Source organism: Oncorhynchus kisutch, linkage group LG5, assembly GCF_002021735.2.
Source record: "Oncorhynchus kisutch isolate 150728-3 linkage group LG5, Okis_V2, whole genome shotgun sequence".
NCBI classification, from domain to species: Eukaryota; Metazoa; Chordata; class Actinopteri; order Salmoniformes; family Salmonidae; genus Oncorhynchus; species Oncorhynchus kisutch.
This window is the reverse complement of record NC_034178.2, coordinates 5,456,915-5,470,276: the sequence shown is the minus strand read 5'-3', so window position 1 is coordinate 5,470,276 and position 13,362 is coordinate 5,456,915. Positions and strand designations below refer to the sequence as shown.

Sequence of the window (13,362 nt, the reverse complement as noted above, 5' to 3'; positions counted from 1 at the left end):
GTCTGTAAACACACCAGCCAGCTGGTCTGCGCATGCTCTGAGGGCGCGGCTGGGGATGCCGTCTGGGCCTGCAGCCTTTGCGAGGGTTGACACGTTTAAATGTTTTCGTCACTTCGGCTGCAGTGAAGGAGAGTCCGCATGTTTTAGTTGCGGGCAGTGTCAGTGGCACTGTATTGTCCTCAAAGCGGGCAAAAAAGTTATTTAGTCTGCCTGGGAGCAAGACATCCTGGTCCGTGACAGTTCCAACCCGTCTGTTGGCCTTTCACAGTAGAGACTGGGCGTGGTTTAAACTTGCTCAGCCTATTGCAGGCGCTCAGGCGGGTCCCCGCCTCTTGGCGCTTCTGTTGATAGATGTAAATGTTGCTTGTGAAGAACATCCAGGCTCTCATGCTCCATACCGTTATCTCGCACCTGGCTCCTGTTATCTAACAAAAGACCGCTTGTTCTCGCAACACCCCGCTCTGAATGTGCCCCCCTCCCAACTAATTTGAACAGTTCCTGTCTTCATGCTTCTCTGTATTTTTCCATCATGAGAAAGTCCCATGGCCCTGATACTTTTAACAATGTTTCAAGTCAGCTATGTTGCGTAACACATACATACATCCACACAAGTCAACAGCAGATAATATTCAATCATATATATGGTAATGGCTATAATGTAAAACACAGGATTCAACACAGGGTAGTCTGAAAAGTTGCTAAATCTAGCAACAAAATTGCTAAATTGGTATCACTGGTCCCACCCCGTCCCAAAGCACTCACAAGTGGCCCAGTCCTCGCGCAGCAGTCCAGCCCAGCTGCAGTCAGAGCAGGAGATGTTCACCCCTCCCGCATCCAGACTGCAAATGAATCGCGCATGCGGGCAGCCGCCGCTGGCTTACATTTGTTTTAAAACACTTATTAACTTGAATTAGGGCCAGACTAGTTACCATAATTTTCTCACATTGCCATTGACAGTTTTTTCTATTGTCTCTTTTTGGTCCATTTAGATTGTTAATGTAGATTGTATACAAATGGCTAAAACTGTTCATATTTTACTGTGACTTGTGTGTTGACTGAGTGTGTGACATGCCTACCCATGTAAGAGATGCAAACTCGGTCTCAACCTTTAAGTCTTTACTGAAGACTCATCTCTTCAGTGGGTCATATGATTGAGTGTAGTCTGGCCCAGGAGTGGGAAGGTGGACTGAAAGGCTCTGGAGCAACGAACCGCCCTTGTTGTCTCTGCCTGGCCGGTTCCCCTCTTTCCACTGGGATTCTCTGCCTCTAACCCTATTACAGGGGCTGAGTCACTGGCTTACTGGGGCTCTTTCATACCGTCCCTAGGAGGGGTGCGTCACTTGAGTGGGTTGAGTCACTGATGTGATCTTCCTGTCTGGGTTGGCACCCCCCCCTTGGGTTTTGCCGTGGCGGAGATCTTTGTGGGCTATAATCGGCCTTGTCTCAGGATGGTAAGTTGGTGGTTGAAGATATCCCTCTAGTGGTGTGGGGGCTGTGCTTTGGCAACGTGGGTGGGGTTATATCCATCCTGTTTGGCCCTGTGGATGTCAAACATTCGTCCTCGGATGGGGCCACAGTGTCTCCTGACCCCTCCTGTCTCAGCCTCCAGTATTTATGCTGCAGTAGTTTATGTGTCGGGGGCTAGGGTCAGTTTGTTATATCTGGAGTACTTCTCCTGTCCTATTCGGTGTCCTGTGTGAATTTAAGTGTCCTCTCTCTAATTCTCTCTTTCTCTCTCTTTCTCTCTCTCGGAGGACCTGAGCCCTAGGATCATGCCTCAGGACTACCTGACATGATGACTCCTTGCTGTCCCCAGTCCACCTGGCCGTGCTGCTGCTCCAGTTTCAACTGTTCTGCCTTATTATTATTTGACCATGTTGGTCATTTATGAACATTTGAACATCTTGGCCATGTTCTGTTATAATCTCCACCCGGCACAGCCAGAAGAGGACTGGCCACCCCACATAGCCTGGTTCATCTCTAGGTGTCTTCCTAGGTTTTGGCCTTTCTAGGGAGTTTTTCCTAGCCACCGTGCTTCTACACCTGCATTGCTTGCTGTTTGGCGTTTTAGGCTGGGTTTCTGTACAGCACTTTGAGATATCAGCTGACGTACGAAGGGCTATATAAATAAATTTGATTTGACTTGTACAGTCGTGGCCAAAAGTTGAGAGCAACACAAATATTAATTTTCACAAAGTTTGCTGCTTCACTGTCTTTAAATATTTTTGTCAGATGTTACTATAAATACAAGCATTTCATAAGTGTCATAGGCCTTCATTGAAAATTACATGAAGTTGATGCAAATAGTCAATATTTGCACTGTTTACCCTTCTTTTTCAAGACCTCTGCAATCTGCCCTGGCAAGCTGTCAAATAACTTCTGGGCCACATCCTGACTGATGGACTTTCTTGGGTGCCCTGAAGCCTTCTTCACAACAATTGAACCACTCTCCTTGAAGTTCTTGATGATCCGATAAATGGTTGATTTAGGTGCAATCTTACTGGCAGCAATATCCTTGCCTGTGAAGCCCTTTTTGTGCAAAGCAATGATGACGGCACGTGTTTCCTTCCAGGTAACCATGGTTGACAGGAAGAACAATGATTCCAAGCACCACCCTCCTTTTGAAGCTTCCAGTCTGTTATTCAAACTCAATCAGCATGACAGAGTGTTCTCCAGCCTTGTCCTCATCAACACTCACACCTGTGTGTGGCAGGGCTGAAATGCAGTGGAAATGTTTTTTGGGGATTCAGGTCATTTGCATGGCAAAGAGGGACTTTGCAATTAATTGCAATTCATCTGATCACTCTTCATAACATTATGGAGTATATGCAAATTGCCATCATACAAACTGAGGCAGCAGACTTTGTGAAAATTAATATTTGTGTCATTCTCAAAACTTTTGGCCACGTCTGTAGGCTCCTAAGTCGACCATAAGGTTAAAAACCAAACCAAATCAAGAAAACTAAACTAAATAACAAAAAAATGTGATTCAATTTAAAAAATAATAATAATAAGTAACTCCGCCAGAGGGTCCCAAGCCCGGATAAGAGAGGAGGGTTGGAATTGTGACATTAAAAAAAACAAGAATCGACAGAAGAAAGTTCATTTGTAGTTCTAAACATATTTCGGGTGTTTTTACTCACTTTTGTCTCTCCCACGACGTTATTCCTCTCTCCTACAGCGTCCATCACAATTCCTCTCTCCTACAGCGTCCATCACAATTCCGCTCTCCTATGACGTCCTTTAGCGACTTCTAGCGACTTTTGGGACAGCTAATAGCTACTTTCCTTACTGCCTAATCAAGTCTAAACAAATGCAAGTTGAAGCTGCTATTTTACCCGTTGCATTGAATGTCTAAAATCACGTAAAACAAAAAGCATATATAGACCTACTACTGTTGGTCTACCAACCCAGCCCAGGCAAGCATTTGGGATTTTTTGTCTCCCCAACGTTCTGAGGGACATTGCCCACATTTCTGTGGATAAGGCCTAGGACTAGAGAACTAGTGCGTGCAGTTAGATATTTCGAACTGAAAGTTATCGTTGACTGTCTTTCTAACACTGTAACAACATACCTTACTAACCTAATATGTTTGGGTCATGGGTGCCAAGGGATGGTGGTCCAACAGACGTTTTCTTCATATTGTCTTTTTTTGGCAATACAATTGAGCCCTGCAGGTCAGTGACGTAAGTCTAGTTTATGATTTAACGTTTTCCATAGCGGGCTTTAACCCCCATCCTCTGGTGTAGGATAGATGTGGTTGTCCCTGGAAGCTGATCTGAGGCCAGTTTGAAGTTAGAACGAGGGGTTTAAAGTTCAAATGAGAGGTTTGGTCATCTGATCCTGCATCAGCAGAATCCACCCAGGGCGCCGTTGGATACCCATACAAGTAACATATCGCATATCGCAGGCTGTTGCGTTTTCTCGGAGGGAGTAGCTCTACGCGTAACAGTATCCATTCTCCCCCATCTCAGCAGTGTGATGGATAAAGCCTCTCCGACCACAGACAATCTCTGCCCGTATCAATGCCTCTGTGTCCCTACCGACACCATCTGGGAGATGCCATGAGATGTCAGCTGGGTTATTTCTCACGCCGTCTCAGTACAGGTGAGAATGTGGAAACAAGGGACAACGGAAAAGAAGGATAACATGAGAGTTCAGTTATAGCGCGAATTGATTACAAGCTGCTGGAGCGAACAGGGCAAAGGATTTGTGCTGTCGAAGTAAAGCATCGGGCGACGGTGTAATACATTATTCTAGTTAGTGCACCATCACACCGAAAGTGTTTTAGTGAATATCCCAATCACATGTTTGTGAAATACCAGGATACGGGCTTATCTGACAGGTACGTTTTTAAAAATACAACAATTGGTCCTGTGTTTCCCGCGGTGTGTGATTACACTATTAATAGCACTATTAGGAGTTGCTATTAACGCCTTTCCTATAATGTCACTGTAGCCGATGTTATGTTTAAGAATACCCTGGCATTGCTGACCCCACTCTCTCAGTTATGTCCTTAGATGAGTGCCAGAAGGGCTATCAGTTTAAAGGTAGTGTAGATCCATTTCCAGGAAACTATTACATCTACATAATGGCATTGTGTGTGGGGTACAATTCATGTTATAGGAAGAGAAGAACTGCACAGAAACACTGTTTTGAATGCGTCCTTAATTCAAAGGCAAAGTTGCAAGACTGTTGAAGACCAGTAGTGTTCCAGTATGTCTGTGCTCATGTCTCAACCGTTCTGACAATGTTTACATTGACCTGTGCTGTGCTGATGATGTCATGTCTCTCTTCCCAGGGGACTGTAAAGGTGCCGTCCACTCCTGACCTACAGGATGCCATCCTCCTGGTGCTGATTTACACAGGTGAGATCTCTGTGTGTGTGTATGTGTGTGTGTGATGTTGAAAACAGTTCAAAAGCAGTGTATACACTTCCAGTGACTTTCAGGTGCAGGTTGCAAAATCAAAAGTCATGAATAGATACCCAGTGTTGAATGGATACCCAGTGTTGAATAGATACCCAGTGTTGAATAGATACCCAGTGTTGAATAGATACCCAGTGTTGAATGGATACCCAGTGTTGAATGGATACCCAGGGTTGAATGGATACCCAGGGTTGAATGGATACCCAGTGTTGAATGGATACCCAGTGTTGAATGGATACCCAGTGTTGAATGGATACCCAGTGTTGAATAGATACCCAGTGTTGAATGGATACCCAGTGTTGAATAGATACCCAGTGTTGAATGGATACCCAGTGTTGAATGGATACCCAGTGTTGAATAGATACCCAGTGTTGAATAGATACCCAGTGTTGAATAGATACCCAGTGTTGAATGGATACCCAGTGTTGAATGGATACCCAGTGTTGAATAGATACCCAGTGTTGAATGGATACCCAGTGTTGAATGGATACCCAGTGTTGAATGGATACCCAGTGTTGAATAGATACCCAGTGTTGAATGGATACCCAGTGTTGAATAGATACCCAGTGTTGAATGGATACCCAGTGTTGAATGGATACCCAGTGTTGAATGGATACCCAGTGTTGAATGGATACCCAGTGTTGAATAGATACCCAGTGTTGAATGGATACCCAGTGTTGAATGGATACCCAGTGTTGAATGGATACCCAGTGTTGAATAGATACCCAGTGTTGAATGGATACCCAGTGTTGAATAGATACCCAGGGTTGAATGGATACCCAGTGTTGAATGGATACCCAGTGTTGAATGGATACCCAGTGTTGAATGGATACCCAGTGTTGAATGGATCGACTTCTGTTTAGTACAACTTTTCAACCCAAAGATCTCCGTCAGGTAGACAACATAAAGAGTAGAACACCATGACTCTGCAACGGATGATTTTGGAGTATGACAAAGTAAGGAAGATGTACTGAGCTAGTTCAGGTATTTCTCAGTTGTATTCATGTCACTAAATTGTTGCATATAGCACCTTTAATGCAATAAAATATAAACACCAAACACTGGGACATGTAGTTACAGTCTATTGGCAGCCACAGAAGACCAAGTATGATTGAATTCCCTGTAGACTTTTCTCTCTCCACACCTCCTCTTCTGCCATTGTTCATTTCTGCAAGTGGTGCGTCTGTCCTAGACACACACACACACACACACACACACACACGCACACAGAGAGATTAGGAATGAGTGTGTATCTCTATTTACACGGAGAAGAGTGCTTTCAGAAGAGGGGAGAAGAGAGGGAGAGAGCAGAGAGGAAAGGGAGAGTCTCGCCTTGACTACCTGGCTAAATTGTCCCCTGATGGAAAAATATTGTTGCAGGAATGATTTTTGAATAATTGAACGTCCAGGGCTTTAAAATTGCAGGCTCACCGAGATTTATTCCTGTGAAAAGTTAGAAGCCACACACACCACAACGAAATATTAACATCATTATATTTAACAGAAGATATATTGAGGATCTACGATGATATTGCAAGTCTCTTCTCCTCTTTTCTCCTCTCCTCTCCTCTCTTCTTTTCTCCTCTCCTCTCCTCTCCTCTCTTCTTTTCTCCTCTCCTCTCTTCTCTTCTCCTCTCCTCTCCTCCTCTCTTCTTTTCTCCTCTCTTCTCCTCTCCTTTTCTCCTCTCCTCTCTTCTTTTGTCCTCTCCTCTCCTCTCCTCTTCTCTTCTCTTCTCTCTTCTCCTCTTCTCTTCTCTCCTCTTTTCTTTTCTCTTCTCTTCTCTTCTCTTCTCTTCTCTTCTCTTCTCTTCTCTTCTCTTCTCTTCTCTTCTCTCCTCTTTTCTTTTCTCCTCTCTTCTCTTCTCTCCTCTTCTCTTCTCTTCTCTCATGAATTCCCTGTAGACTATTTTACGTAGGTAATATAGTGATCCTGTTTTTCTCCTCCATTGTCTCTCTCTTTCCTCCTGGTTAATAATTAATGGAGTTTTTTGCAGATCCCTCCTGGGACCACAGGTTCCTTTTAGGTCATACAGTACAGGAGTGTGTGTGTGTGCCCACAGTCAAATCCCACAGCATTTTCTGACACAGTGTGTGCTGTGATGGTCAAAGGTAGAGGGGTGAGTCTTCAACCCTATATTTTATTCCAGGCTTTAACTCTCTGCCTCTTCCTTTCCTCCCTCTGTCTCTCTCGCCATTGTAATCAGCCCCTGTTGTGTGATGAAGTGCTTGGACATGGTCCATAGAGAGAGAAGGAGGTGAGGAGAAGAGGAGGGGTAGAGAGGGGTAGAAGGTTGGGAGAAGGAGAGAGAGAGAGGGGGAAGAGAGAAAGGCAGAGAGAGAAAGAGAGATGGAGATTTCACATTGCTTTTAACGGCATCAACCTGCCCAAGCTGTATATAATTTAGAGCAGTGGTGACATAGAGGAGCTGTCTGATGGACACAGACGCACGCACACAGATTTGTGGAATGCCCCTTCTCTCTCTCTCTCTCTCTCTCTCAATTAAATTCAATTCAAGGGGCTTTATTGGCATGGGAAACATATGTTAACATTGCCAAAGCAAGTGAGGTAGATAATATACAAAAGTGAAATAAACAATTAAAATTAACAGTAAACATTTAATATACAGAAGTTTCAAAAGAATAAAGACATTACAAATGTCATATTATGTATATATACAGTCTTGTAATGATGTACAAATGGTTAATGTACAAAAGGGAAAATAAATAAGCATAAATATTGGTTGTATTTACAATGGTGTTCTTCACTGGTTGACCTTTTCTTGTGGCAACAGGTCACACATCTTGCTGCTGTGATGGCACACTGTGGTATTTCACCCAGTAGATATGGGAGTTTATCAAAATCAGATTTGTTTTCAAACATTGGGCAGTGCATTAGGAAGAGCAGCTCAGTCATCACCTCATGTTGTAGGCAGTGAGCACATAGCCTGTCTTCACTTGAGAGCCAGGTCTGCCTACGGCGGCCTTTCTCAATAGCAAGGCTATGCTCATTTGTTACGGTTTTCTTCCGTCAAAGGAAAGGAGGACCAAAATGCAGCGTGGTTATCTTTATACATCTTTAATAAAATATGAAAAATGAACAACATACAAAACAAGAACCATGAAAAACCGAAACAGCCCTATCTGGTGCAACAAACACAGAGACAGGAACAATCACCCACGAAATACCCAAAGAATATGGCTGCCTAAATATGGTTCCCAATCAGAGACAACGATAAACACCTGCTTCTGATTGAGAACCACTCCAGGCAACCATAGACTTTCCTAGACAACTCTACTAAACACAACCCCATAAATCTAATAAACCCCTAGACAAGACAAGACACATAAATCACCCATGTCACACCCTGGCCTGACCAAAATAATAAAGAAAACACAAAATACTAAGGACAGGGCGTGACATCACTGAGTCTGTACATAGTCAAAGCTTTCCTTAAGTTTGGGTCAGTCACAGTGGTCAGGTATTCTGCCACTGTGTACTCTCTGTTTAGGGCCAAGTAGCATTCTAGTTTGCTCTGTTTTTTTGTAAATTCTTTCCAATGTGCCAAGTAATTATCTTTTTCTTTTCTTATGATTTGGTTGGGACTAATTGTGTTGCTGTCCTGGGGCTCTGTGGAGTGTGTTTGTGTTTGTGAACAGAGCCCCAGGACCAGCGTGCTTAGGGGACTCTTCTCCAGGTTCATCTCTCTGTATGTGATGACTTTGTTATGGAAGGTTTGGGAGTCACTTACTTTTAGGTGGTTGTAGAATTTAACGTCTCTTTTCTAGATTTTGATCATTAGTGGGTATCGGCCTAATTCTGCTCTGCGTGCATTATTTGGTGTTCTACTTTGTACACGGAGGATATTTTTGCAGAATTCTGCATGCAGAGTCTCAATTTGGTATTTGTGAGCGGACCCCAGACCTCACAGCCATAAAGGGCAATGGGTTCTATAACTGATTCAAGTATTTTTAGCCAGATCCTAATTGGTATGTTGAATTTGATGTTCCTTTTGATGGCATAGAATACCCATCTTGCCTTGTCTCTCAGATCGTTCACAGCTTTGTGGAAGTTACCTGTGGCGCTGATGTTTAGGCCAAGGTATGTATAGTTTTTTGTGTTCTCTTGGGCAACGGTGTCTAGATGGAATTTGTATTTGTGATCCTGGCGACTGTACCTTTTTTGGAACACCATTATATTGATCTTACTGAGATTTACTCTCTCTCTCTCTCTCTCGCTCTCGCTCTCCTTCTCTCTCTCTCTCTCTCTCTCTCTCTCTCTCTCTCTCTCTCTCTCGCTCTCATTCTCTCTCTCATTCTCTCTCTCTCTCTCTCTCTCTCTCTGTCTCTCCTGCTGATAGGAGACTGATGTAGATATAATGGATGAAGAGATCCATGTTTTATCTTCTAACTCATCTTTCTGCAGGAGATCCAACCAGATGAGGTTTTGAGGCCGCCACCCCCAAGACCTCACAGGAACCCGCCCCGATCTCTGCCTCCTCCCCCTCTCCACTACCTGTCTCCTGATGTGAGTTCTGGGCCTGTATCCACAAAAAGCGTATTGGAGGAGTGCTGATCTAGCACCAGTTTAGCATTTTATTTCATGGGGAATAAGATTGTATGGACAGATCCTAGATCAGCTATCATATCCTGAGGCACATGGTAGACACGGGCCCTGGCCTTAGTTCATTTAGATCATAGTTCTATCCCAACCAAACTAATTTAGGTCCTTTTATTGTCTTTGTCCTTGCAGGTATAGAACCCATTGCTGAACGTAAGTATTACACTCCTTTAATGTGCTGTCAAGTTATAGTTAAGAACATAGAGTATAACTAACTACTTCTCTCTCTCTCCCCTCCCTCTCTCTCTTACTCCAGGGTTTGATGGAGAGTTGTAACCAGTTTAATGTCAGCAGGAACAGTAGTAATAAGTGGAGGACTTCTCGCCACAGTCATCCTGCTCTGCATTGTAGCAGTGCTGTGCTACTGCAGGCTCCAGGTAACCTGGGTGTGTGTGTCCATGTGACTGTGTGTATGTTTGTGTGTGTGCGTGCCCGTGTGTGTGTTTTATCTGCACAGTCTTTCATGAACAATAATTGCAACAAAACCTCCCCTCCTTCACTAATTCCAGTACTACTGCTGTAAGAAAAATGAGTCGGAGGTGGACTTTGCTTCCATGGCTGGAGGAGGTGACAGAACGGGAGGAGGAGAAGGGGATGCTCAAGTGGAGGTTCAGGCTCACTTTGCCTGCAATGCCTGCAGCGCCCCTGGGATGGACAGCCTGGCTGTCACCCCTCTCTGCCTGGAGCCCCTGGAGGTTAGAGTACAGGACTAACACAAAACCCTATACCTAAACCTAGAGCTACAGTAGGCAGTTGATCCATACATAGAATTTGAATGACTCATTCTATTTCAATCATTCTATTTCTATGGTGATTGTGTGTGTTCCAGGTGGGCCCTCCCCCCAACTACTGCCCCACCTGCTCCCCCTTCTGGCTACGCCCGGGACTTAGTGACGAGCTGCACAACGGAACCGAGCGGCTGGGATTCCATACGTATCACTATGACAACCCCGGACTGTGTCAATCACTGCCCCTGTCAGACACGCCGCAGGAGCCCTTCTTTTTGACCCAGCCCGGCCAATCCCCTTTGAGCTACTATAGCCCTGTTGACACCTACCCTAACACACCCTGCAGTAACAGACGCCCCTACAGCACACCGGTTTAACACACATGGACACACACACACACACACACTGACGTCACACACGCACTCATACAAACACTCCTTCTCCCAGGGGAAAGAGACCCAGAGACATCTAGAGTATCACCCATCCAGGGGAGAGAGACACACACTGAACCCACAGACGGAGCCTCCTGATCGGGACAGAACTACATACGGACCCTTGTCTGGTGCAGCGGTGTGGAGGTCTGGTCATCTGGTAACCCATACAGTGGAGGAGATGTTGGGTTTGACTATGGGAGACTACAGATGATGGGAGAAGATAGACGAGAGCAGCCACACACTGTTGTTTCTCTCTCTTTCTCTCCATCTGTCTTTCTCTCCCTCCTTTTCCATCATTTTCCATCATCTCTCTCCTCTGCCTGAAACCTGATAATGTGAACGAGGTGACTGTTATGAGGGCTATATGTGTTTTCAAGTTTGTACGATTTTTTTTTCTTCCAGAGTTTAAAGGAGCAGTATGTCCCTGGTTGACCCTTAGAAAAAAAAAACATTTGCAGTTTTACATGTGATTTAAAAAATATATATATTGTAAGGGGATATCCGGATGCATTAAATATAATCCTGGCTAAAACAATACAAACACACAAACATTTTAGCCAATGAGGGCATCTGTTTGTCCAATTCTATGATGTTTCACTTAGCCCTTACCCTTCAGTCCTTCAAAACAGAGATTCTGTACACTTACTAAAATATGTTCATCATGACACTGTTGATAATATAGACTAGTATTGATAAAAGAGATTTGACTGTTTTCACACAATGCACTTTTCTCACAGGGTGCGTCCCAAATTGCATTGTATTCCCTATATAGATAGTACACTACTTTTGACCAGGACCCATATGGGTCTGGTCAAAAGTAGTGCACTATCTAGGGAACAGGATGCCATTTTCGACAAAGCCATAGTCTTCACATCTTAGTCTTCCTCACTTCTCGTCCTTTTGTGATTCTTTGTTAGAGAGTTGATGGGGAAATGGATATCTGTCTGTTCATGTGTTGATTTACTGACAATAACACTCAAAGTTTGTGTTCACTGCTATGTAGTCACACACTCACACAAAGACACTGCTTGCTGCCTGTAGTCTGCCAATGAAGGTAACTCTAATATTGAATTCACTAATTATATAATATATTTATTTTTTCTATTAAAGGTGGACTCTGAAAAATGACATCATCATAGACAGCAGGGCAACTTCCTGCCTACAGACAATTTGCACTGTTCATTGACACATGCCCATATTGGGAAGAGCCAGTGACAGATTTGAATTTTGTTGTTGATGATGTCTCTAAACAGGAAGTTGACCCGCGGTGTACGATGATGTCATGTAGCTGAGTCTCCCTTTAAAATGAACTCTCTGAAGATGAATTCCATGTTTAACACACAATGTTCCTTTTGGAAGATAAATGAATATGTGTATCTGCCTGAACTCGTCTGTGTTTCTTCACTAACAATGAATCAAATAATATATACCATTTAGCAGACACTTTTATCCAAAGTGACTTGGGTGCATTCATTTATGGCTTTATAAAGTATGGGTGGTCCCAGGAATTAAACCATCTCCTCTGCCGTTGCAAGGACCATGCTCTACCAACTGAGCACCGCAAATTAAAAGCAGACTCAGAAATTTGACAAATACATATAAATAAGCAATAGCACAATGTCAATCTAGACGCGTTATGATGCTTTGACACAACCTGGTTGTCCTGTGGGCCTTCTCTAAAATTAGTTGTATGGCGTCGTGTCTGTGAGTTGTGTGAACAAGACTTGTTCAGGATCACCTGTCTCACTCTGCTGTTATTTAACCAGTTAGGCAAGTTGAAAACAAGTTCTGATTTACAATTGCCACCTGGCCAAGATAAAGCAAAGCAGTTCGACACAACACAGAGTTACACATGGAGTAAAACAAACATACAGTCAATAATACAGTAGAAAAATAAGTCTATATACAATGTGAGCAAGTGAGGTGAGATAAGGCAAAAAAAGCCCATGGTGGCAAAGTAAATACAATATAGCAAGTAAAACACTGGAATGGTTTATTTGCAGTGGAATAATGTGCAAAGTAGAGATAGAAATAATGGGGTGCAAAGGAGCAAAATAAATACAGTAGGGGAAGAGGTAGTTGTTTGGGCTAAATTATAGATGGGCTATGTACAGGTGCAGTAATCTGTGAGCTGTTCTGACAGCTGGTGCTTAAAGCTCGTGAGGGAGTTAAGTGTTTCCAGTTTCAGAGATGTTTGTAGTTCGTTCCAGTCATTGGCAGCGGAAAACTGGAAGGAGAGGTGGCCAAAGGAAGAATTGGTTTTGGGGGTGACCAGTGAGATATACCTGCTGGAGCGCGTGCTACAGGTGGGTGCTGCTATGGTGACCAGCGACTTTACCTAGCAGGGTCTTGTAGATGACCTGGAGCCAGTGGGTTTGGCGACGAGTATGAAGCGAGGTCCAGCCAACGAGAGCGTACAGGTTGCAGTGGTGGGTAGTATATGGGGCTTTGGTGACAAAACGGATGGCACTGTGATAGACTGCATCCAATTTATTGAGTAGGGTATTGGAGCCTATTTTGTGAATGACATCGCCGAAGTCGAGGATTGGTAGGATGGTCAGTTTTACAAGGGTATGTTTGGCAGCATGAGTGAAGGATGCTCTGTTGCAGAATAGGAAGCCAATTCTAGATTTAACTTTGGATTGGAGATGTTT

At 43.9% G+C, this 13,362-nt stretch overlaps 1 protein-coding gene across 3 annotated transcripts; it reads left to right on the top strand.

Annotated features, from left to right (window-relative positions):
* Positions 1-3,020: 3,020 nt before the first annotated feature.
* LOC109890553 (protein FAM163A-like) lies at positions 3,021-12,047 on the top strand. 3 transcript variants are annotated; one of them, XR_004209935.1, is made up of 8 exons: positions 3,021-4,345; positions 4,802-4,868; positions 8,977-9,027; positions 9,352-9,453; positions 9,679-9,699; positions 9,803-9,923; positions 10,056-10,241; positions 10,376-12,047. XR_004209935.1 is itself a non-coding variant. In XM_020482477.2 (7 exons), the coding sequence occupies exons 5-7, from the start codon at positions 9,831-9,833 to the stop codon at positions 10,649-10,651; spliced, it is 555 nt and encodes a 184-aa protein (XP_020338066.1). In that variant the 5' UTR covers positions 3,033-4,107; positions 4,802-4,868; positions 9,352-9,453; positions 9,679-9,699; positions 9,803-9,830; the 3' UTR covers positions 10,652-12,047. The 3 variants fall into 3 exon arrangements, 2 of the variants coding, with proteins under 2 accessions (XP_020338066.1, XP_020338065.1); XM_020482477.2 differs by lacking the exon at positions 8,977-9,027 and having other exon boundaries at positions 3,033-4,107; XM_020482476.2 differs by lacking the exon at positions 8,977-9,027 and having other exon boundaries at positions 3,033-4,345.
* Positions 12,048-13,362: the final 1,315 nt, after the last annotated feature.

Bases quoted from the DNA above. Each gene is read 5' to 3' on its own strand.
- LOC109890553 (XM_020482477.2), top strand. From the start codon at position 9,831: ATGTCAGCAGGAACAGTAGTAATAAGTGGAGGACTTCTCGCCACAGTC. The intron at 9,924-10,055 runs GTAACCTGGGTG...CACTAATTCCAG, and splicing joins TGTGCTACTGCAGGCTCCAG to TACTACTGCTGTAAGAAAAA. The intron at 10,242-10,375 runs GTTAGAGTACAG...TGTGTGTTCCAG, and splicing joins TCTGCCTGGAGCCCCTGGAG to GTGGGCCCTCCCCCCAACTA.